The following is a 25,746-nucleotide window of genomic DNA, read 5'->3' as shown; positions in this document are numbered from 1 at the left end:
AGTAAAAAAGTGATGCATTAAAACTGTTATTATCTTTTAATAATTTTCTTATATATATATATATTAGAAATTCAACTCAAAGCATGACATAATTTTCATTTTAGGGTACAAACAATTAAATTCACCCACAGTCCTTTAGATTCTGAAACGTCAATTACAACTACAAATATTTTTAGATGACATGTGAAAAAATTCAATTAATTGCACAATGATTGTAAATTATTTTTTTAACAAATTATTGAAAATCATTGTTTGAAAAAAATAGATTTAGAACATGTTTACAATAAGTATTCAAGTGACTATTGACTTTATAAACCACTGTGTGAGGGCTGTATAATAGCCAGTCCAGGTTATTAAAACTCATCATCATAGATTTCATAAAAACAATAAATAAATAAGATCAAATAAATATAGAGAGTAGAATCTCTGTGAACAATTGTTATTCCACATATGGTTAACAGCTTTTCAAAATGCAGTTTTTTAAACCCATTGTTTTATTGTGTGTTTTTTTTTCTTTTCTCATAAGTATCTACCGGTAATCATATCTGGGTTTTTTTCTTCTTGTAAAAACAACTTATTTTGCAATCTTACCCGGAATACAAAGTAAGGAGTTTACTGTTAACAAAGAGTAAGCCATGGTATGTATTCTTCTCTCCTGCATTCTGTAATTTGTTGACAGCATGGTCTAATACATCCACACATCTTTCATTAACTATCATATTAATATGTACTCTTTCAATTGCCTGAAAAAATGCCTTCATATATTTAGATTTAAATGTATATGTTTGTATTAATTAGAATATACCAAACCATTTCACCATTCATAATATGGATTCATTATATTTGTTGGACACCAATTTTCTTGGATTTCGTGGGATCAGGTGAACCATGAAATAAAATGTTCAGAGTATAACTAAATTTCTATAGGCTTGTATGAAGACTTCGGCAACACCATGAAATTAAATATCTATGAATGTGTAAAATTGAGAATGGAAATGGGGAATGTGCCAAAGAGACAACAACCCGACCATAGAAAACCGGATGCTCCGCAGGGCGTAGCTTTATACGACCGCAGAGGTTGAACCCTGAACGGTTGGGGCAAGTATGGTCACAACATTCAAGCTGGATTCAGCTCTAAATTTGGATTGTGATTAAATAGTTGACACATCATAGGTTTCTGACACAGAATGAATGTGTTCTAATGAACTTAAAATTTTTGTTTTCTCTTAGAGCAATTCACTATGCTGTTGAATATTAATCCTCTCAAAAAAATGTTTGAAGAAATTTTCTTTTTTATTTATGAAATTTCAAATGAGAGAAATTGAACCCAATTTTTTTAATCACATCCCCCTTTCCCTTATTCCAAAACTAATCTCAATTAAAATTTCTAATGGAGTTTGCAACAATAACTACTCATTTCAATACATCATAAAATATTAAGATGTAAAAAAACTGCTTGTTATCACTGAATGGTAAAGATTATTTTAATTTATCAGTTGGTAGTAAAAAGTGAATATACATTGTATATTGTATATAACAAAGATTTAAGTTGATTCTGGACAAAGAAAGATAACTCCAATTAAAAAAAAATCTTGCTATTGCACAATATTTTGCAATTAGATATTTCTTGCTTACTATTCTGGACAAAGAAAGATAACTCTAATTAAAAAAAAATTTGCTATTTCACAATATTGTGCAATTAGATATTTCTTGCCATTGCGCAATACTGTGCAATTGAAAAGACTTGCTATTGCACAATACTTAATATAATAATTTTAGATCCTGATTTGGACCAACTTTAAAACTGGGCCCATAATAAAAAATCTAAGTACATTTTTGGATTCAGCATATCAAAGAACCCCAAGATTTCAATTTTTGTTAAAATCAGACTAAGTTTAATTTTGGACCCTTTGGACTTTAGTGTAGACCAATTTGAAAACAGGACCAAAAATGAAGAATCTACATACACAGTTAGATTTGGTATATCAAAGAACCCCATTTATTCAATTTTTGATGAAATCAAACAAAGTTTAATTTTGGACCCCGATTTGGACCAACTTGAAAACTGGGCCAATAATCAAGAATCTAAGTACATTTTTAGATTCAGCATATCAAAGAACCTAACTGATTCATTTTTTGTCAAAATCAAACTAAGTTTAATTTTGGACCCTTTGGACCTTAATGTAGACCAATTTGAAAACGGGACCAAAAGTTAAGAATCTACATACACAGTCATGACAGTTAGATTCGGCATATCAAAGAACCCCAATTATTCAATTTTGATGAAATCAAACAAAGTTTAATTTTGGACCCTTTGGGTCCCTTATTCTGTTGGGACCAAAACTCCCAAAATCAATACCAACTTCCTTTTATGGTCATAAACCTTGTGTTTAAATTTCATAGATTTCTATTTACTTATACTAACGTTATGGTGCGAAAACCAAGAAAAATGCTTATTTGGGTCCCTTTTTGGCCCCTAATTCCTAAACTGTTATGACCTAAACTCCCAAAATCAATACCAACCTTCCTTTTGTAGTCATTAACATTGTGTTTAAATTTCATTGATTTCTATTTACTTAAACTAAAGTTATTGTGCGAAAACCAAGAATAATGCTTATTTGGGCCCTTTTTTGGCCCCTAATTCCTAAACTGTTGAAACCAAAACTCCCAAAATCAATCCCAACCGTTCTTTTGTGGTCATAAACCTTGTGTCAAAATTTCATAGATTTCTATTAACTTAAACTAAAGTTATAGTGCGAAAACCAAGAAAATGCTTATGTTGGCCCTTTTTGGCCCCTAATTCCTAAAATGTTGGGACCAAAACTACCAAAATCAATACCAACCTTCCTTTTGTGGTCATAAACCTTGTGTTAAAATTTCATAGATTTCCATTCTCTTTTACTAAAGTTAGAGTGCGAAAACTTAAAGTATTCGGACGACGACGCCAACGTGATAGCAATATACGACGAAAATTTTTTCAAATTTTGCGGTCGTATAAAAACAACAGCAGAAGGTCACCAACAGGTCTTCAATGTAGCGAGAAATTCCCGCACCCGGAGGTGTCCTTCAACTGGCCCCTTAACAAATATATACTGTTTTTTTTAAACCAGGAAAATTGGCATTAAGCAGTATTTACATCAATATGAAATTGGAAGGTCTGTGACATTGAAAGGACAGAAAATATTAACTTTAATAAAATTATATGAATAATCACTACAAAAACAAAATAAATATGTAATTCTTGCATTCATACCTACCTCCACTAGAAAAGCATGTTCTTCCAAAGCAAGTTGATTCCATGTTTTCATAATTCCCTTTAGAAGATTCCACCTGTTTGCTTTCTTACTAAATTTACTGTATCCTATTCTGAAACAGAGAAGTACATGTATGCATACAAATTAATGTGGACATTTGTCTAGTTAATAAGTCAAATTTTGTGTAGACTGACTTTATTCAACTAACTTTGTTACTTTAGTCATTACTAATGAATAATTAGATAAAATGGAATTTAACCTGAATTAAATTATATTAAAATCATGCATGTACATATGGATGGAGATTTTCTAATTTGCACTCATATCATAATTTCTTATATCTATGTAAACCAATTCAAGGTTTATTTTTGTTTGAATAGTTTTACAATTTGTAATTTTGTGTCTGTTTTTTTTATTCCTTACAATACAGTATGGGTTTTGCTAATTGTTGAAGGCTGTACAGTTATCTCTAGTTGCTTTTATCTTTTTCCTTTGTTTTTTTGTGTGTTAAGTTGTTTCATTGACAATGATACCACATCACCCTTTTTTATATATATATCAGATGCACAGTTTGACAATGATACCACATCACCCTTTTTTATATATATATCAGATGCACAGTATATTTGACAGTTCTGCAAAGTTATTGTATTCTATTTTAAAGAAAAAAAGTCTCTCAGATTTTGTTTAGATTGACGAGTACCTTTATCACTTAAGTCAATTCAATATAGTTATTTCCAAAGAAATAAAACAGCTGACCTATTAAGATTTTTTTTACAAAAGTAGACAATGATTTGTATGTATATATATACATAAAATAAATAGATAGAATATAGATATAAGAAGATATGGTATGAGTGCCAATGAGACAACTCTCCATCAACTGATCAAGTCACAATTTATAAAAGTAAACTATTATAGGTCAAAGCCTTGGCTCAAATCAAACAGCAAGCTATAAAGGCCCCAAAATAGAAATCTGAAAATGACTAATATATATCTTTACACTTACTCATAAGTAACAGGTCCAAAGAGAAATTCTACCATTCGTACAAACATATTTGTTTTTCTTTAGACTTACTCGTCAGTAACTGGTCCAAATAGAAATTCTACCATTCGTACAAACATATTTGTTTATCTTTAGACTTACTCTTCAGTAACTGGTCCAAAGAGAAATTCTACCATTCGTACAAACATATTTGTTTATCTTTAGACTTACTCTTCAGTAACAGGTCCAAAGAGAAAATCTACCATGTATACAAACATATTTGTTTATCTTTAGACTTACTCTTCAGTAACAGGTCCAAAGAGAAATTCTACCATTTGTACAAACATATTTGTTTATCTTTAGACTTACTCGTCAGTAACTGGTCCAAAGAGAAATTCTACCATTCGTACAAACATATTTGTTTATCTTTAGACTTACTCTTCAGTAACAGGTCCAAAGAGAAATTCTACCATTCGTACAAACATATTTGTTTATCTTTAGACTTACTCTTCAGTAACAGGTCCAAAGAGAAATTCTACCATTCGTACAAACATATTTGTTTATCTTTAGACTTACTCTTCAGTAACTGGTCCAAAGAGAAATTCTACCATTCGTACAAACACATTTGTTTATCTTTAGACTTACTCGTCAGTAACAGGTCCAAAGAGAAATTCTACCATTCGTACAAACATATTTGTTTATCTTTAGACTTACTCGTCAGTAACTGGTCCAAATAGAAATTCTACCATTCGTACAAACATATTTGTTTATCTTTAGACTTACTCTTCAGTAACTGGTCCAAAGAGAAATTCTACCATTCGTACAAACACATTTGTTTATCTTTAGACTTACTCGTCAGTAACAGGTCCAAAGAGAAATTCTACCATTCGTACAAACATATTTGTTTATCTTTAGACTTACTCGTCAGTAACTGGTCCAAATAGAAATTCTACCATTCGTACAAACATATTTGTTTATCTTTAGACTTACTCTTCAGTAACTGGTCCAAAGAGAAATTCTACCATTCGTACAAACATATTTGTTTATCTTTAGACTTACTCTTCAGTAACTGGTCCAAAGAGAAATTCTACCATTTGTACAAACATATTTGTTTATCTTTAGACTTACTCTTCAGTAACTGGTCCAAAGAGAAATTCTACCATTCGTACAAACATATTTGTTTATCTTTAGACTTACTCTTCAGTAACAGGTCCAAAGAGGAATTCTACCATTCGTACAAACATATTTGTTTATCTTTAGACTTACTCGTCAGTAACTGGTCCAAAGAGAAAATCTACCATTCGTACAAACATATTTGTTTATCTTTAGACTTACTCTTCAGTAACTGGTCCAAAGAGAAATTCTACCATTCGTACAAACATATTTGTTTATCTTTAGACTTACTCTTCAGTAACAGGTCCAAAGAGGAATTCTACCATTCGTACAAACATATTTGTTTATCTTTAGACTTACTCGTCAGTAACAGGTCCAAAGAGAAATTCTACCATTCGTACAAACATATTTGTTTATCTTTAGACTTACTCGTCAGTAACTGGTCCAAATAGAAATTCTACCATTCGTACAAACATATTTGTTTATCTTTAGACTTACTCTTCAGTAACTGGTCCAAAGAGAAATTCTACCATTCGTACAAACATATTTGTTTATCTTTAGACTTACTCTTCAGTAACAGGTCCAAAGAGAAAATCTACCATGTATACAAACATATTTGTTTATCTTTAGACTTACTCTTCAGTAACAGGTCCAAAGAGAAATTCTACCATTCGTACAAACATATTTGTTTATCTTTAGACTTACTCTTCAGTAACTGGTCCAAAGAGAAATTCTACCATTCGTACAAACATATTTGTTTATCTTTAGACTTACTCTTCAGTAACAGGTCCAAAGAGAAATTCTACCATTCGTACAAACATATTTGTTTATCTTTAGATTTACTCTTCAGTAACAGGTCCAAAGAGAAATTCTACCATTCGTACAAACATATTTGTTTATCTTTAGACTTACTAGTCAGTAACAGGTCCAAAGAGAAATTCTACCATTCGTACAAACATATTTGTTTATCTTTAGACTTACTCTTCAGTAACTGGTCCAAAGAGAAATTCTACCATTCGTACAAACATATTTGTTTATCTTTAGACTTACTCTTCAGTAACAGGTCCAAAGAGAAATTCTACCATTCGTACAAACATATTTGTTTATCTTTAGACTTACTCTTCAGTAACAGGTCCAAAGAGAAATTCTACCATTCGTACAAACATATTTGTTTATCTTTAGACTTACTCTTCAGTAACAGGTCCAAAGAGGAATCCTACCATTCGTACAAACATATTTGTTTATCTTTAGACTTACTTGTCAGTAACAGGTCCAAAGAGAAATTCTACCATTCGTACAAACATATTTGTTTATCTTTAGACTTACTCGTCAGTAACTGGTCCAAAGAGAAATTCTACCATTCGTACAAACATATTTGTTTATCTTTAGACTTACTTGTCAGTAACAGGTCCAAAGAGAAATTCTACCATTCGTACAAACATATTTGTTTATCTTTAGACTTACTCTTCAGTAACTGGTCCAAAGAGAAATTCTACCATTCGTACAAACATATTTGTTTATCTTTAGACTTACTCTTCAGTAACAGGTCCAAAGAGAAATTCTACCATTCGTACAAACATATTTGTTTATCTTTAGACTTACTCTTCAGTAACAGGTCCAAAGAGAAATTCTACCGTTCGTACAAACATATTTGTTTATCTTTAGACTTACTCTTCAGTAACTGGTCCAAAGAGAAATTCTACCATTCGTACAAACACATTTGTTTATCTTTAGACTTACTCGTCAGTAACAGGTCCAAAGAGAAATTCTACCATTCGTACAAACATATTTGTTTATCTTTAGACTTACTCGTCAGTAACTGGTCCAAAGAGAAATTCTACCATTCGTACAAACATATTTGTTTATCTTTAGACTTACTCGTCAGTAACTGGTCCAAATAGAAATTCTACCATTCGTACAAACATATTTGTTTATCTTTAGACTTACTCTTCAGTAACTGGTCCAAAGAGAAATTCTACCATTCGTACAAACATATTTGTTTATCTTTAGACTTACTCGTCAGTAACAGGTCCAAAGAGAAATTCTACCATTCGTACAAACATATTTGTTTATCTTTAGACTTACTCTTCAGTAACAGGTCCAAAGAGAAAATCTACCATTCGTACAAACATATTTGTTTATCTTTAGACTTACTCGTCAGTAACAGGTCCAAAGAGAAATTCTACCATTCGTACAAACATATTTGTTTATCTTTAGACTTACTCTTCAGTAACAGGTCCAAAGAGAAATTCTACCATTCGTACAAACATATTTGTTTATCTTTAGACTTACTCTTCAGTAACTGGTCCAAACAGAAATTCTACCATTCGTACAAACATATTTGTTTATCTTTAGACTTACTCTTCAGTAACTGGTCCAAAGAGAAATTCTACCATTCGTACAAACATATTTGTTTATCTTTAGACTTACTCGTCAGTAACAGGTCCAAAGAGAAATTCTACCATGCATACAAACATATTTGTTTATCTTTAGACTTACTCTTCAGTAACTGGTCCAAAGAGAAATTCTACCATTCGTACAAACATATTTGTTTATCTTTAGACTTACTCTTCAGTAACTGGTCCAAAGAGAAATTCTACCATTCGTACAAACATATTTGTTTATCTTTAGACTTACTCTTCAGTAACAGGTCCAAAGAGAAATTCTACCATTCGTACAAACATATATGTTTATCTTTAGACTTACTAGTCAGTAACAGGTCCAAAGAGGAATTCTACCATTCGTACAAACATATTTGTTTATCTTTAGACTTACTAGTCAGTAACAGGTCCAAAGAGGAATTCTACCATTCGTACAAACATATTTGTTTATCTTTAGACTTACTCTTCAGTAACAGGTCCAAACAGAAATTCTACCATTCGTACAAACATATTTGTTTATCTTTAGACTTACTCTTCAGTAACAGGTCCAAAGAGAAATTCTACCATTCGTACAAACATATTTGTTTATCTTTAGACTTACTCTTCAGTAACAGGTCCAAAGAGAAATTCTACCATTCGTACAAACATATTTGTTTATCTTTAGACTTACTCTTCAGTAACAGGTCCAAAGAGAAAATCTACCATGTATACAAACATATTTGTTTATCTTTAGACTTACTCTTCAGTAACAGGTCCAAAGAGAAATTCTACCATTCGTACAAACATATTTGTTTATCTTTAGACTTACTCTTCAGTAACAGGTCCAAAGAGAAATTCTACCATTCGTACAAACATATTTGTTTTTCTTTAGACTTACTCTTCAGTAACTGGTCCAAAGAGGAATTCTACCATTCGTACAAACATATTTGTTTTTCTTTAGACTTACTCTTCAGTAACTGGTCCAAAGAGGAATTCTACCATTCGTACAAACATATTTGTTTATCTTTAGACTTACTCTTCAGTAACAGGTCCAAAGAGGAATTCTACCATTCGTACAAACATATTTGTTTATCTTTAGACTTACTCTTCAGTAACTGGTCCAAACAGAAATTCTACCATTCGTACAAACATATTTGTTTATCTTTAGACTTACTCTTCAGTAACAGGTCCAAAGAGAAATTCTACCATTCGTACAAACATATTTGTTTATCTTTAGACTTACTCGTCAGTAACTGGTCCAAAGAGAAATTCTACCATGCGTACAAACATATTTGTTTATCTTTAGACTTACTCTTCAGTAACAGGTCCAAAGAGAAATTCTACCATTCGTACAAACATATTTGTTTATCTTTAGACTTACTCTTCAGTAACAGGTCCAAAGAGAAATTCTACCATTCGTACAAACATATTTGTTTATCTTTAGACTTACTCGTCAGTAACTGGTCCAAAGAGAAATTCTACCATTCGTACAAACATATTTGTTTATCTTTAGACTTACTCTTCAGTAACAGGTCCAAAGAGAAATTCTACCATTCGTACAAACATATTTGTTTTTCTTTAGACTTACTCTTCAGTAACAGGTCCAAAGAGAAATTCTACCATTCGTACAAACATATTTGTTTATCTTTAGACTTACTCTTCAGTAACAGGTCCAAAGAGAAATTCTACCATTCGTACAAACATATTTGTTTATCTTTAGACTTACTCGTCAGTGACAGGTCCAAAGAGGAATCCTACCATTCGTACAACCATATTTGTTTATCTTTAGACTTACTCTTCAGTAACTGGTCCAAAGAGAAATTCTACCATTCGTACAAACATATTTGTTTATCTTTAGACTTACTCGTCAGTAACAGGTCCAAAGAGAAATTCTACATGCATACAAACATATTTGTTTATCTTTAGACTTACTCTTCAGTAACAGGTCCAAAGAGGAATTCTACCATTCGTACAAACATATTTGTTTATCTTTAGACTTACTCTTCAGTAACTGGTCCAAAGAGAAATTCTACCATTCGTACAAACATATTTGTTTATCTTTAGACTTACTCTTCAGTAACTGGTCCAAAGAGAAATTCTACCATTCGTACAAACATATTTGTTTATCTTTAGACTTACTCTTCAGTAACTGGTCCAAAGAGAAATTCTACCATTCGTACAAACATATTTGTTTATCTTTAGACTTACTCTTCAGTAACTGGTCCAAAGAGAAATTCTACCATTCGTACAAACACATTTGTTTATCTTTAGACTTACTCTTCAGTAACTGGTCCAAAGAGAAATTCTACCATTCGTACAAACATATTTGTTTATCTTTAGACTTACTAGTCAGTAACAGGTCCAAAGAGGAATTCTACCATTCGTACAAACATATTAGTTTATCTTTAGACTTACTCTTCAGTAACTGGTCCAAACAGAAATTCTACCATTCGTACAAACATATTAGTTTATCTTTAGACTTACTCTTCAGTAACAGGTCCAAACAGAAATTCTACCATTCGTACAAACATATTTGTTTATCTTTAGACTTACTCTTCAGTAACAGGTCCAAAGAGAAATTCTACCATTCGTACAAACATATTTGTTTATCTTTAGACTTACTCTTCAGTAACAGGTCCAAAGAGAAATTCTACCATTCGTACAAACATATTTGTTTATCTTTAGACTTACTCTTCAGTAACAGGTCCAAAGAGAAATTCTACCATTCGTACAAACATATTTGTTTTTCTTTAGACTTACTCTTCAGTAACTGGTCCAAAGAGGAATTCTACCATTCGTACAAACATATTAGTTTATCTTTAGACTTACTCTTCAGTAACTGGTCCAAACAGAAATTCTACCATTCGTACAAACATATTAGTTTATCTTTAGACTTACTCTTCAGTAACAGGTCCAAACAGAAATTCTACCATTCGTACAAACATATTTGTTTATCTTTAGACTTACTCTTCAGTAACAGGTCCAAAGAGAAATTCTACCATTCGTACAAACATATTTGTTTATCTTTAGACTTACTCTTCAGTAACAGGTCCAAAGAGAAATTCTACCATTCGTACAAACATATTTGTTTATCTTTAGACTTACTCTTCAGTAACTGGTCCAAAGAGAAATTCTACCATTCGTACAAACATATTTGTTTTTCTTTAGACTTACTCTTCAGTAACTGGTCCAAAGAGGAATTCTACCATTCGTACAAACATATTTGTTTTTCTTTAGACTTACTCTTCAGTAACTGGTCCAAAGAGGAATTCTACCATTCGTACAAACATATTTGTTTATCTTTAGACTTACTCTTCAGTAACAGGTCCAAAGAGGAATTCTACCATTCGTACAAACATATTTGTTTATCTTTAGACTTACTCTTCAGTAACTGGTCCAAACAGAAATTCTACCATTCGTACAAACATATTTGTTTATCTTTAGACTTACTCTTCAGTAACAGGTCCAAAGAGAAATTCTACCATTCGTACAAACATATTTGTTTATCTTTAGACTTACTCGTCAGTAACTGGTCCAAAGAGAAATTCTACCATGCGTACAAACATATTTGTTTATCTTTAGACTTACTCTTCAGTAACAGGTCCAAAGAGAAATTCTACCATTCGTACAAACATATTTGTTTATCTTTAGACTTACTCTTCAGTAACAGGTCCAAAGAGAAATTCTACCATTCGTACAAACATATTTGTTTATCTTTAGACTTACTCGTCAGTAACTGGTCCAAAGAGAAATTCTACCATTCGTACAAACATATTTGTTTATCTTTAGACTTACTCGTCAGTAACTGGTCCAAAGAGAAATTCTACCATTCGTACAAACATATTTGTTTATCTTTAGACTTACTCTTCAGTAACAGGTCCAAAAAGAAATTCTACCATTCGTACAAACATATTTGTTTTTCTTTAGACTTACTCTTCAGTAACAGGTCCAAAGAGAAATTCTACCATTCGTACAAACATATTTGTTTATCTTTAGACTTACTCGTCAGTGACAGGTCCAAAGAGGAATCCTACCATTCGTACAACCATATTTGTTTATCTTTAGACTTACTCTTCAGTAACTGGTCCAAAGAGAAATTCTACCATTCGTACAAACATATTTGTTTATCTTTAGACTTACTCGTCAGTAACAGGTCCAAAGAGAAATTCTACCATTCGTACAAACATATTTGTTTATCTTTAGATTTACTCGTCAGTAACTGGTCCAAAGAGAAATTCTACCATTCGTACAAACATATTTGTTTATCTTTAGACTTACTCTTCAGTAACTGGTCCAAAGAGAAATTCTACCATTCGTACAAACATATTTGTTTATCTTTAGACTTACTCTTCAGTAACAGGTCCAAAGAGAAATTCTACCATTCGTACAAACATATTTGTTTATCTTTAGACTTACTTGTCAGTAACAGGTCCAAAGAGAAATTCTACCATTCGTACAAACATATTTGTTTATCTTTAGACTTACTCTTCAGTAACTGGTCCAAATAGAAATTCTACCATTCGTACAAACATATTTGTTTATCTTTAGACTTACTCGTCAGTAACTGGTCCAAAGAGAAATTCTACCATTCGTACAAACATATTTGTTTATCTTTAGACTTACTCGTCAGTAACAGGTCCAAAGAGAAATTCTACCATTCGTACAAACATATTTGTTTATCTTTAGACTTACTCGTCAGTAACTGGTCCAAAGAGAAATTCTACCATTCGTACAAACATATTTGTTTATCTTTAGACTTACTCTTCAGTAACTGGTCCAAAGAGAAATTCTACCATTCTTACAAACATATTTGTTTATCTTTAGACTTACTCTTCAGTAACTGGTCCAAATAGAAATTCTACCATTCGTACAAACATATTTGTTTATCTTTAGACTTACTCATCAGTAACTGGTCCAAAGAGAAATTCTACCATTCGTACAAACATATTTGTTTTTCTTTAGACTTACTCTTCAGTAACAGGTCCAAAGAGAAATTCTACCATTCGTACAAACATATTTGTTTATCTTTAGACTTACTCTTCAGTAACTGGTCCAAATAGAAATTCTACCATTCGTACAAACATATTTGTTTTTCTTGTCAGGTATTCTTCAGTCTCACTTCCATCTCCATTTATAGCAACAATCAATAAATCTTCAACCTAAATAAAACTACATTCTTTTAAATCAAATCTCATTAGTACATGCAGTAATGAAAAATAGCTAAAAAGAAGTATAATTTAAAAAAAAAAAATTTAAAGTGACTTTGTCAATAGATTGGTCCATTTGCATTATCATGATTATCCATTGCTTTTAATCACAATTGAGGACATACTTAATTTTGTAGAAAAATGTGACAATAAAATGTTTTGTCATCATAACATGTTTGTTAAATAATATCCTTTGCAAATATGAAATTTCCATGGAAATTTAATGCATACAAGATATTTGCATCAGAATTCTGATGAAATTATGGTTACTAAAAAAACAATCAGACTTTATAAGTAGAAAAGTTACAAGGGCAACAAAGAGAACCACACTAAAAGGCCTGAGTGACCAGTTTGCCTAAATCTATTTAATAAATAAACTTACATGTTGGAAGACAAAAACAAAGCCGTTTTCACAAGTTATAGATTTACATGGATTTTTTCTTTGATCTATCATAAACCACTGTGACATAAAAATTGGTGAAAACAACTGCATGACAATATTTGCTTCAAGGATGTGAGCTTCATCATCACTTATCTGTAAATAAATTCTTTGAATACAGTTTTGTCAATATTTATATGATACAAGAAATGTATTTTGATGTACATGTCATATCATAACAATAAGAATTTGTAAAAGAAAACACAAACAATTCTATCTTGTAAAGTCAGTGTTGGTGCAGCTTTATGATGCATAAGGTTCAGATTCTGCTTACAGATCAACCTTAAGAAAATAATGTTCAGATGTGTGAACTGAAAATATATTCTTTTCTATCAATTTTGGTATACGAATATCCCAATGTGCTCAGTCAATGTGCCAGTTTCTCAATATTATTTTTCCATAATTTATTTTCTTTGGTTTGTTTTTTCCAGCAGTTGTAGTTAGTACATGTGTAACAACTAACATGTGTAAGCAATCGCAGAGATTTCCCTGTATATCAAGTATGTAAGCATAAACTGACTTTTTAAACCTAAAAGCCATGTTCAGCATTCTTTGTAAAATTCAAATCATTATCTATGTTTTTAATAGTTTATCCTATCTTTTCACTTTTATCAGAGTTTGTCGTGAAAAGTTCAGAACTTTGGTCTTGTGGGAAGTTACAAACAACAACCAGCAGTAAAAGGGGTAGTCTGCAAAATTATGACCACTAGATGCCCACCTACAAATGACCTGTTGTGTGCCCAAATTTTCTTCTTTAGAAAACATCCCATAATCTCTGAAAGTAAGCAGTTGATAAGCTCGACTGAGGGACTTTCTTCATTACTTCTAAAGAATCTATTTCAACGGGTTGTTCCCTGTCAAATGTGGAAGTGTTATAAAACATGATATATGAACATCCGAACAAATATGAGCATTGACATAAAGAGCATATTTCCTGATCTTCATTTCTTTTCTCATTTTGTTTTTATATACCATAATGAATTTAAATAAATAGTCAGTAGAAAAAAAGCAAACATGTTACATGTACATATATATACCAGGTAGTTAAAATTTTAAAGCAAATTGTCACAGAATAGAAGTTCCTTCATAATATAAGTTCCAAATTTAAAAATGCCAAAAGGAAAAAATATTCTGGAATATTATTTCCACAGGAATACATATTACAGTATATGTTCCTAACGGTATAAATGGTATAGAATATTTGTTCCAACAGGAATAGATACAATGTATTTTCGTCCCCAATAACAGTAGAAAAATCAATAAAAAAAATTTAAAAAAAAAAAAAAAATCGGGAAAATTTTCCCGAAATTTTCATTGTACTAATGAACTCAAAATCGTTCAATTTTTTGGATGTCATGTTTTGAATTCCCGCATCTGCGCAGAAATCTACAGTGTACTTCCTTTTTCCTGTCTCGTTTGTATGAAACTTTGAGTAAAATATATATTTAACAGTCTAGTATAAAATAGGAAGGAATGCAATACCAATTTCATTTTTAATAATTCCTTAACGTTATATATTTAATATAAAACGTTACCTGATGATAGCGTTTCTTTGTTTACCTTGCATATGACGTCATAAATCAAAAATAATGTCACAACTAAAATCCCTAACAACTGAACCAACTTCGGAAACTTTACGGTATTTCTGTTTCTTTCTTTTAACAAATATTTGTTACAAAAAAATAATTCATATTGCGGGTACGTCTAATCACCGCTCAGGACCTCCTGAGTGCACTCAGGACATACAAAGTGCACTCAGGACCCTTTATAGTCATCGCATTTGCACACAGGATGTATGTATATATTCGTGACTTGCTGCTTATATAAGAATTAAATTTTGGTAGAATTTGGAATCGAACTTACATAGATATGTTAATTTTTGTAAAATAATGAGGGCACGTGTCACTGATTACACAACTACTGAGCCGTGAATTATCCAATCAACAAAATTAATTGGATTATCTTTATCGATGTTTATGAATTGTGTTGTTTGTACAATGTTGCGTTTAAAATAGTTGAGATTGTTTAATGTAGTTAAATTTAAATTATGCGTTGTAAATATATTGAATTGTATGTTTATGGAAAAAAATAAGATAACCCTTTCGATGTTCTTTTTCAGTTTATTTTTCATTTTGTCGGCTAAATTTATATTTTGTATTCTGCAGTTTATGAATAAAGAAAATAAAAAAGTCTGTAACAAGTTCTATTTTTCTTTTTCTCGCTCTACATATCAACTTAATAAACAAAAACAATGTTTACTTAATATCAAATTTTATTCTCAATAAACAATACACATAGTTAAAGAGAAATTCGTTCAAGGTTTGTATTACTGGACAAGAACGATTAAAATGAGAAATAAAATCTTACTAAATGCGGATTTGTTCGAACATTCGTATTACTCAGAATTAAATTAAGACAATTTCTTATAACTTTTTTACAACAAATGATTCTTCAGAATTTACTTTTACATTCATTTTAATACTGGACAAGAACGAGCTCAATTTAAAACCAAATATTACTACATGAAATTGTCTAGAAAAAATACCCAAATATGATAGTTTTCAAAAAACGGAGACAAATTCATTTTTCAGAATTTATTTTCACATCGAAATTCGTTCAAGGCTTGTATTACTGGACAAGAACGACTTTCATGAAAAATAAAATCTTACTAAATGCGGATTTGTTCAAACATTCGTATTACTCGGGAATTAAATTACTGGACAAGTCCGATAAAAATGAGAAATAGAATCCAACTTTATGAGACTTTTATTGTTTGAAAAATTTATTTTGGTCAGTACGGTTTCTATTAACTTCATGAAAAGTAAATTTATTTCCCTTTTTAACCTCGTTCAAGGAATTTATTACTGGACAAAAACGAGTTTCAATAGGGGAATAAATCTTACAAAATGAAATTTTGATTGAATCTAACGACAAGAAAATAGAGAAAAAAAACACACACACATACATATATATATAAATATTAAAGTAAAAAAAAACAAAATGATACCAAATTAAAAAAGAATCAACGCTACTATTCGTAATTGTAACTGTAAGCTTGGAAATAAATTATATATAGATTCTAAAAAGGTGTTATACATATTCTTTTATATTTTTTTACTATGGAACAGTGCAATTGAAATCTATTGTAGTATATCTAGAGATATGAAAATACGAAAGAATTATTCATCTTAATTTTTGAACTATTAATGAATAAAACTAAAACTTTTCCGTATAATGAAAGAAATTTGATAAAAAAAAAATAAACGCCACTTTTTGTGATTATTCGAAAATCTTTACAAAGAAAATGTTTACGATATTTTTATCTATTAAGTTAATATACCTTGCTCAATCTCTGGAAACACTCCTCGTAGTTGAAACGGGGTTTTGATCCCCAAGAACGCCACATTTTGCAATAAATTTTATCTATATTTTTAAACGTTTTCAAATGAGATGATTTGAATGAAAATTTCCCAACTTTATGTAGATTTCTCATATTTCTCAACTGGCTTCAATTATTACAAACAAAACTAAAAGTTTATTTAACATTTTTTTCCAAAGCAATATATCTTCTTTGTTCTATATTTTTCGAAAGACATCTTGGTTTTGTTTGTTTGCCAAGCTTACATGTATGAGGTTAGATCCATCACTAATCACTTCTAATTATTAAAGATCAAACGACCTAATCAACATGATAATTGGTATTCAATATAATCATCGGTCATGCCTGACATATTTCATAAAAACGGCGCGTGCCGATGAAAACTCAAATAACTTCTTAAATATAAAATTGATTTTATCGAAACCAAAACTATAAAATGAAGAATTAAATTATCTATCGAATGCATACCTTCACCACCCACTTAAACATAGATTTCATGTCCTGAGTGCACTTTGTATGTCCTGAGTGCACTCAGGAGGTCCTGAGCGGTGTTTAGACGTACCGCATACAGACTTCAACCCCATTTACAGGTAATGCCTGCCTCATGTTATGACAATGTTTATAACAAAGTTTCCATTGGAACTTCTGTTAGGTCAGTAAGGTGGAAGAAATATATGTTGACAAGTCCCTCCCCTAAATATAAGGTGACCTCTATTCATTTAATAATTTTTGTAATGAAAATTTAAAAAAATGGATACAAGAATGGGGACGAGACTACATTTCCTAACGCTAAAAAAGAGGGGACTGAGTGGTTCTGACCACGAAATCCTGGGGAAATTTTTTCAATCCTGAAATCCCGAGCTTAAAAACACTCGATCCCGAAGTCCCGATAAAGATCCTATAAATAATTTTCCCTCTCATAAAATAAACTCACACTTTATTTGAACATGATGACATAATTTTTACCTCATTGATCAGTCCTTGTTCTTTTGCTTGTTTGTTTACGTGTTTAGCAAATTCATCATCAACATCCATAAAATAAATATCGTTTATTCTATTTGCAACAATAAACCCTTTCATTTTACCCTTCGTTTCAGAGGGTGTTTACTTTTCTTCGATGTTTTTTCGCAGCAAAATTTATTATATATTCTTTTCATTTGGATAAGCAGTCAGCTGATCTAGACAATATGTAGCCAGTTTCTTTATTTTCGTATATTTGTTAAAAAAAATATATATTACCCTTTTATCAGTGATCTTCATTTATATAATGTCTCTGTAATTATAAATGAAATATAGCAAATATTAAAACAGTTAAATAAACATGATAAATATCTTAAACACCCTTTTCAAAATTTATGCGAAACTGCGTATAAAGGGAATTACCAGAAATGGATTTGGAAGAAGAGGTTCAGTTTCACTTTCATTTTACCCAAATTTTCTATGTCATGTCATTAATACAACATCATAAAATTACATAATGTATGCTAGCATGTGCAATTAGCAATAATGATTAATAATATACAATAAAATATTAAGAAATAAAAAAATTCTCAATGTTTACAAAATAGAGAAAATATTATTCAATAATTTGAAGTAACTCTGTGGCCAAGTTGACTTGAAACTCTCGAGTTAACTTTACTTACTCAGGTTTCAGCAAAACAATTTTACTTGAACCACTCGAATTAACCCCTCATACCCTGGTTCCAACCCTCACCGAGCCAGGGTTAAACTTGAGAAACTCTTGAATGACGTCAAACCAATGAGAATATTTTATTTTTTATGCTTGGTCAGGACCTTACCCTAGAGTTGCTTTGAGTTGTTCCGAATATCAACTCTAGTGCGATCACGTGATAATCTATCAACTCTGAAGTCAATTGAAGAGTTTCAAGTGAACTTGGCCTGTAATATGAGGCAGGCATTACCTGTGAATTGGGGACAATTTAAGTCTGTATGTTTTTTTTAAAATCAAACATGTTAAAAAGAGAAACAGGAATGCCGGAAGGTTTCCGATTTTTGTTCGGTTGTTAGGGATTTAGTCATGTTAATTGTGATGTTATGACGTCATATTCAATGTATTCAAAGAAACGCTGTCATTAGGTAACGTCTTTTTTATAACAACAATTTTTAAAAATTAATTTTTATTGAGTTCCTTTCTTAGAAAATATACATTTTATCATGTTTATTCATAGTCTCATGCAAACAAGACATGAACGATTTTGAGTTCATTAGTACATGTACAATAAAAAAATTCGGGAAATTTTCCCGATTTTAAAAAAAAAATTTTTTTTATTGAATTTCTACTGTCAATGACTGTAATATAATAGTGAGTGTATATGTACTAATGTATACAGATGGATCAGATATTTTATTTACAAACATGCTTTTTTCCAAGAAGTTGGGTGTTGGCAGTTGCTGTATTATGTTGTTCTGTCTAATATCTTTTGAAATTTATGCTTTTCTTCTTTTGTGCTAAAACGGCAGGCTTTGAACATGTTAAACTTCATTTACTGTACAGTTTAAGTTAAAAAGTAAGATTTGGTATGTTTTCAAATAAGAAAACTCCAAAAGAGACTAAATGACACAGAGATTAACAACTATAGGTCACCGTAACTTTAAAGATTGTTTTTGTTTTGCTAGAGGAATCCTGGTTTGTTTGCCCATTACAATTCTAGTCAAATCGGCACTTGGTTAAATCAGCAACTGGTCGAATTGGCACCCTGTATAGTCAAATCGGCACCTAGTCAAATTGGCACCTGGTTAAATCGGCACTTGATATAGTCAATTCGGCACCCATGTTAAATTTGTTTAATATATATATGTTGTGTACAAGATGTAAGTTTGTACAAATTATATATATAAGGGTTTTTGTACAAGTTATAAGATTTGACACACATTTTCTTACACCAGGTGATACAAGTTTATCTTTAAACATGTTCTAGTTCAATGTTTTAAATTTAAATTTATACACTTCAACCTAACATTTCATGCTATTCTCTTTGTCCTCACAATGTAAATGAGGATACCTGAATGGTTTAAATTCTTACTTTAATTTTCTCCTGATACCATATGTATATCCATAAAAAGTCTTTTTGTGGTCCAATTATGTTTTTGTATTAATTCTCACTATTAGATTTATCATATAGTTGTGAAAATATGACAGAAATATGGAAACAAAGAAAAGCCAGTGTTACATTGTGTTCAGCAGTTCAAAAAACACTGATAACATGCACAATTTATAATTTGTACAATATTACAACTTAAACTCTGTATGGTGAACAAATGCCTATGTGAATCATTTCGATAGAGTCCCTGAAGAATAAAACATCTATAACTCTACCTTTATACTGTTGAGTTAAAAAAAAATACTAACTATGTACTTGATAAAAGTTATTAATTATTAAAATTTATCAAAACATCAGTCACATAATGTTGAGAATTCTTTAAATGATTAACTTTTGTATTTTAACTGCTTGATGCTTTTTAACATGTAATGCATGATAAAATCCAACCCCCAAAATAGATCATGATTGAATTTATACATTTTTAGAATTATTTATATATATCTGGGACTATTATGCTAGCATAATTAACTTACTAACTTAGCATAATCATGATAATAGTCCCAGTCCCATATATTATATCAACTATTATTGGATGCCGAATTGACTTTAAATAGGTGCCAATTTGACTAGATGCCGATTTAACCAGGTGCCGATTTGACTTTTTCTATGGGTGCCAATTTGACCAGGTGCCAATTTGACTTGTACCCCCTTATTTTCTGTTCCTGGTTATTAATATTTTGTTTTATTTGTTGTGTTCAATATACATGTAGTGTCAAACTGTAAACGTAGCATGGTATAACATATAGACATAATAAAAGTAAAATAATACATGTTATAATATAGATGTCATCTTGAAAGGCAAAGTAATTTTTTATTCAGTTTACAGTTAGATATTCATACCAGAATTCATATCTTAAAGATTCTGTCATTTGTTTAACAGCCTTAATCACATGAAATTTTATTAAAAAACATTTGTAAACCATCAAATTAAAAAAAGAACCTAACAGACCATGTCTTATGTTGTTTTTTACTTACTTTTAAAAATGAACTTTATTTTTAGTATTTGTTTTCCATGAATTCAAATTTAAAATGCCTTAAAACATGGTATTCATCTGTATTTCTATTAAAATTATTACAAAATTTACAAGGCTTTCCATTTCTTGGAAGTTTTCTGTATCTCCCTTTCACATTTTCAATAAAGGTTATGAACACTTTACCTCATGTAAGCAAAACAGATTATATGAAGTTTGATATTAATGGTTACAAATGCATTAAATCTTTTAGCCAACGTTTGATTTTCAACGAAATTTTTATAGATAATCATTTGAGCCTGAAGGTTTTTTTTTATCTGGTAAAACAACATTTACATATATCATGTATATATTTAATGCTTTGAGATTTTATGTTAATTAATTTGTTATTTATATTTCAGCTGCTAAAGATCAATATTTCGCATTTAAATTCACATATCACCTGTTCCTTGTGTTATGGTTACTTCATTGATGCTACAACCACTACAGAATGTCTTCATACATGTAAGATGCTATCTTATAAATCTCAATAATGGAATAAAATACTCTCATCATATTGAAGGTTCTTGGTTTACCAAATGTGTTTACAAGAAATAAATAACCAGCATCCTTATAAATGCAAAATGAATAAGGAGATGTGTTATGATTGCCAATGAGACAACTATCCAAAAGAGACGATAGGATAAGGATCAAACAATTGTACTGTGCAGTCTTAACAAAAATTTCTTCACTGAGAAAGGAAATTATCAGTCAGCAAGATCAAAGCATGCAATAGAAAGTTTTATAAAATAGCGATAATATTGTATATATTACAATTTCTTCAATCTCATGACATTAATTTGACTTTCTGCTTGAAAATTATGATCTGGTCTGATATTTTTTTATTAAATGATTCTTTATTAAATGATTTTTTTTTGCAGTTTGCAAAAGTTGTATAGTGAAATACTTACAAACCAGCAAGTCATGTCCCCAGTGTGGTGTGAAAATACACGAAACTCAGCCACAACTTCATCTAAGAGCCGATCGTACCATGCAAGATATTGTCTATAAAATTGTACCAGCATTGTTTGAAAGTAAGTAACTACCTTTCAACATGTTCATGGGCCTGGGTGGTGATGTAGTCTAATTAGTTCTACTGTAATCCCTAGCTAGTCAACACTGATGTTGGGAGTTTGAACCCTGCTTGTGCGGGTGCACTTGACTCCAATCTTAATTAACTAGGATTGTCAGTTTTATTTTTGAAGTTGGTTTTCTCCAGGCACTCCAGCTTCATTTTTTTACTAATCAAAGCTTTGAATAAATGTTCATTTATGAAATACTTTTTTTATACCATGAAACTGATAACATTGATGACTTAAAAAATTAAATTTCAAAAAAAGAAAAATATTTGCAGATGAAGAAAAAAGAAGAGAAGAGTTTTACAATTCCAGAGGATTTTCTAAATTAAAGAAAGGTAATTAGCATTTCTTATAAAAGAGTGATATTATATATAATGTACAAAAACAAATAGCAAGTTCCACAAACAAATGACACACAGTACAACAGCCCACAAAAGTCACCATCACCAGACCCCTTAGGAAAACAGACGATGAATAACAAATGGACTAGATAGCAAGCACAATATGTAGTTGGGATAAACCAGTTTTACTCAAGGTTAAATAATTTATCATCATTACAATATCCATTACATTGAATTTTTTTAGCAGCATTTTTCAAATCTTATTAAAAAATGGGAGGTAATCATCTGCACAATTTCTTTTAAACTAATTGTTTGGTGGAGTAAAACATTTTGTTTTGAAATATACTAAATGTTATTTTCACATAAGGTTTTTCTTTCTGCAAAGTTAATTCTAGATTTTTTTTGTAAATTCCTTTAAAATAGTAAAATAACAAAGGTACTGAACTCCAGTGAAAAGTAAAAATATATAGACATTTCTTTTAATATATGAATCAAGCTGCTAATAATATGAAATGAGAATAATAACAAATTATTTATTTTAATGTAAAGGTGTGGTGGAAAAAATACCTGAGCCAAAACTAACATGTATACAAGCCAGCGATGATAGACATATGTACAAGTATGATGAAAAGATCAGCATTTGTTTAGAAAGATATCAGTAAGATAGATTAAATGATAAAGATTGATCAGATTTACCTTTTAATGTAAATTCAGAAATTATTGCGAGGCTTTTATTGTTGCGAATTATGTGATTGGGTGAGTATTGCAAAAATAATAACCTAGTTTTTGATATCTGATACATATATATGGTATCTGTATGTAGATTTTCCTGAAAAAATTATAATTTATCTCGCGTATATGTCCATTTTCTAAAAATAGTTTCTGAATTTACAGTAAATCACTGTGTATTGTATATTAGTTGTATGATAGCTTTTTTCTGACAGCAAACTAAGGCAATGCTCTGAATACATTTGAAAATATATCTTCCAGCATATTATTCACATGATTTATGCAAAGCAATTCAACACAACATTTAAACTTTGTTTTGAAAAAAATAAATAATTGGACTTATCACAGAAGTTGATAAGTTTGATACACACTTACACTTAGCAAGTCATAGCTGCGGAACCGTAGCTCTTAGGTCCTTATGCTATTTTTTGACTATTTTCGGACCATAGACTATGGTCCACAAATAGTCAAAAAACAGCATAAGGACCTAAGAGCTACAGTTCCGCAGCTAAGCAAGTCATGGCTTTTTTTCCTGTTAAACAAGGAAAAACTATTGTGGTTATCTTGAAATGCACACAAATACAGTGATAAATCCAATATCAGATATGATAGTGTAAAATATCAGCTGCTCTACACAATATGAAGCCTTTTGAACTAGTTTACTGCCCTCACTCTTCAAAAAGTGTGATTGAATGATAAATGATATGATAGTTGATGAAAAAATTATTTCAAGATATAAGATTAAGAAAGGGTTTGTCAGAAATGTATTTGATACCAGGAGTAATTAAGGTATATTAATACAATGTTGTACTTCTATAATTAGTACATACTTTGTACATTATGTAACAATGGATAATTATTATTTTCCAGTGTCCATTCAATGCCAGTCCGAGGAAGTCACAGCAAGGTACCATCTTTACAGGAAAAATTCATTAGGTGCTCAAACAGACTACAAGTTCATGATGTTATTGAACTACTGATGAAAAGATTAGATATACCTACAGAAGCAGAGGTATTATTTCATGTATTTCCTGATATAAGTTTTACATGGATGATTTATTATTTTATGACTCAGGACCAAGAGTTTTTAAGGGCTTCTTATACTTGTTATATTTTCCTCTGGTTAACATGGTTGATGTACTTGGCTTTTAAGTTTAAACATCTTTTATTGTTCAAAATGACAAATGTGTCAGACACTAGTTTTACAATCTCATCAAAAAAATAAATAAATATAAGATTTCAAAATTAAAGTCTTACTGTAAAACTATACTTCAAAAAAAAAGTCTTACAGTGAAACATTATTTCCAAAAGAAAGTGCAGGTAAGGAATTGCTGATTTGGTCATGGAATATACCTCCTTTTGTACAAGACAATACATATTTACTATAGAGACCCAATGGTCCACCTAAAGGTGAAATATTAAAGCAGACACTCATTATCTATCCCCTGAAATTGTTTATCTGTAATTTTAAATTAAAATGTCATTTGAAAAGAGGAAAAACATTGTGTATAACTTTGCTCATTGCATATCAAGCAAGATCTTTGGTTTTTTTTAGTGGATAAGAAGCCATAAGAAAGAATTTCTCATCAATAATGTTAATTTAATGTATTTTGTAATTTTCAGTTAACACTAATATGCCATGGGCATGAATTGACAAAAGAATGGTCCCTTAAACAAGTATATCTGATGTACTGGAGCCCAAAGGTAAATATTTTTATTTGATTATAGAGTTACTTCTCTTTTCCATTGTATATGGACATGATGGAGTTACACTTAGTAATAACATATTGAGGTAAACAGTCTTAAAATTTAAACATTAATCATTAGTGATTCTATATGGGGTTTGGTTTTTTTAGGTCTGCAATTAATGATTTACCTATGTTAAACATATCAATAATCACTCCTTTTATTTTGAGACATTTTCTTTTAGTAATTTTTTTTTATCTTTACTAAAATGTGCAGTCCAAACAGTAAATTGTCATTAGCTTACAATGTACAGAATTTCTGTTGATTGTCTCTTATTATTTGATTTTTAAGTTCTGTTATCAGTACATTTCTATATTTTTTTTTATTTATTTCAGGGATCACCTATGTTTCTATTTTACTGCTTCAAACCTGGATAAATTCTGACACTGTACATTAAATGTATCCCAGAAGAGCTGCAGGACGGCTTGGTGCTAGATATGGTAGAATATTCTGTCACCTGTAGTGCTCAACGAGACTGGAAAAACTTACAAAACAAACTGTAAAATTTTATTTAAATGAAATTTTTACCTTTTGATCTTTCTAAGACCAATAATTTGTCAATATATTTAAAAATTGAACTGGTTCCTTCTTATGAATATGATTATGAGGTTTTCAAAGTTTCAAGAGAATGTTTACAGTGCATTTATTCAATTTCTTAACTGACAAACTTATGTAATATTTATACTTATTTCAACTATTTTGCATTTATAGTTTGAAAATTAAAGTATGCTATGTTTATAGGTAGCATATTAAATAGCTTATTGCATCATTACTGTGCTTAGGCAAGAGTTCATGCCCTTTAAGGATATCAATGATTCATGACAATTTTTCAAATTTTCAATTATAACTGGTCTCTTCAAACTGGCCAGCTGTTGAAAAGTTTAAGGTAAATTTTAGAGTAAAAATATTTTTGATATAATGTAAATAAAGTGCAATAAAAAAAAGTCTTTCTTTTAAATTTCTAATAAATGAAAAAAGTTTA

General features: G+C 30.4%; 2 protein-coding genes across 8 annotated transcripts in view; one reads left to right on the top strand and one right to left on the bottom strand.

Annotated features, from left to right (window-relative positions):
- LOC143073161 (BLOC-3 complex member HPS1-like) overlaps nt 1-17,897 on the bottom strand; it is a 43,255-nt gene extending 25,358 nt beyond the window's left edge. For 2 of the 7 annotated variants that reach the window (XR_012977413.1, XM_076248494.1), the window contains exons 1-5: nt 17,704-17,896; nt 13,302-13,454; nt 12,750-12,871; nt 3,258-3,366; nt 592-743 (exon numbers count right to left, since the gene is read on the bottom strand). Coding sequence is in view for 6 of the 7 variants with exons in the window: in XM_076248494.1 (XP_076104609.1) it covers nt 592-743; nt 3,258-3,366; nt 12,750-12,871; nt 13,302-13,454; nt 17,704-17,817 (650 nt within the window). In the remaining variant the exon portion in view is untranslated. The other 5 variants (XM_076248496.1, XM_076248499.1, XM_076248500.1 and 2 more) reach the window with 5 other exon arrangements.
- A 215-nt stretch (nt 17,898-18,112) lies between these two features.
- On the top strand, nt 18,113-25,410 carry LOC143073159 (polycomb group RING finger protein 1-like). Its single transcript, XM_076248492.1, has 8 exons — nt 18,113-18,143; nt 21,232-21,334; nt 21,751-21,903; nt 22,224-22,283; nt 22,839-22,947; nt 23,889-24,030; nt 24,642-24,722; nt 25,100-25,410. The coding sequence occupies exons 1-8, from the start codon at nt 18,126-18,128 to the stop codon at nt 25,139-25,141; spliced, it is 708 nt and encodes a 235-aa protein (XP_076104607.1). The 5' UTR covers nt 18,113-18,125; the 3' UTR covers nt 25,142-25,410.
- The last annotated feature ends 336 nt before the right edge of the window (nt 25,411-25,746 follow it).

Source organism: Mytilus galloprovincialis, chromosome 4, assembly GCF_965363235.1.
Source record: "Mytilus galloprovincialis chromosome 4, xbMytGall1.hap1.1, whole genome shotgun sequence".
Lineage (NCBI taxonomy): Eukaryota > Metazoa > Mollusca > Bivalvia > Mytilida > Mytilidae > Mytilus > Mytilus galloprovincialis.
The sequence above is the reverse complement of the archived record's forward strand: the minus strand, read 5'-3'. Positions and strand labels throughout refer to the sequence as shown.

Coding starts and splice junctions, on each gene's coding strand:
- LOC143073159 (XM_076248492.1), top strand. Junction 21,335..21,750: donor TACAGAATGTCTTCATACAT/GTAAGATGCTAT, acceptor TTTTTTTTGCAG/TTTGCAAAAGTTGTATAGTG. Junction 22,284..22,838: donor ATTTTCTAAATTAAAGAAAG/GTAATTAGCATT, acceptor TTTAATGTAAAG/GTGTGGTGGAAAAAATACCT.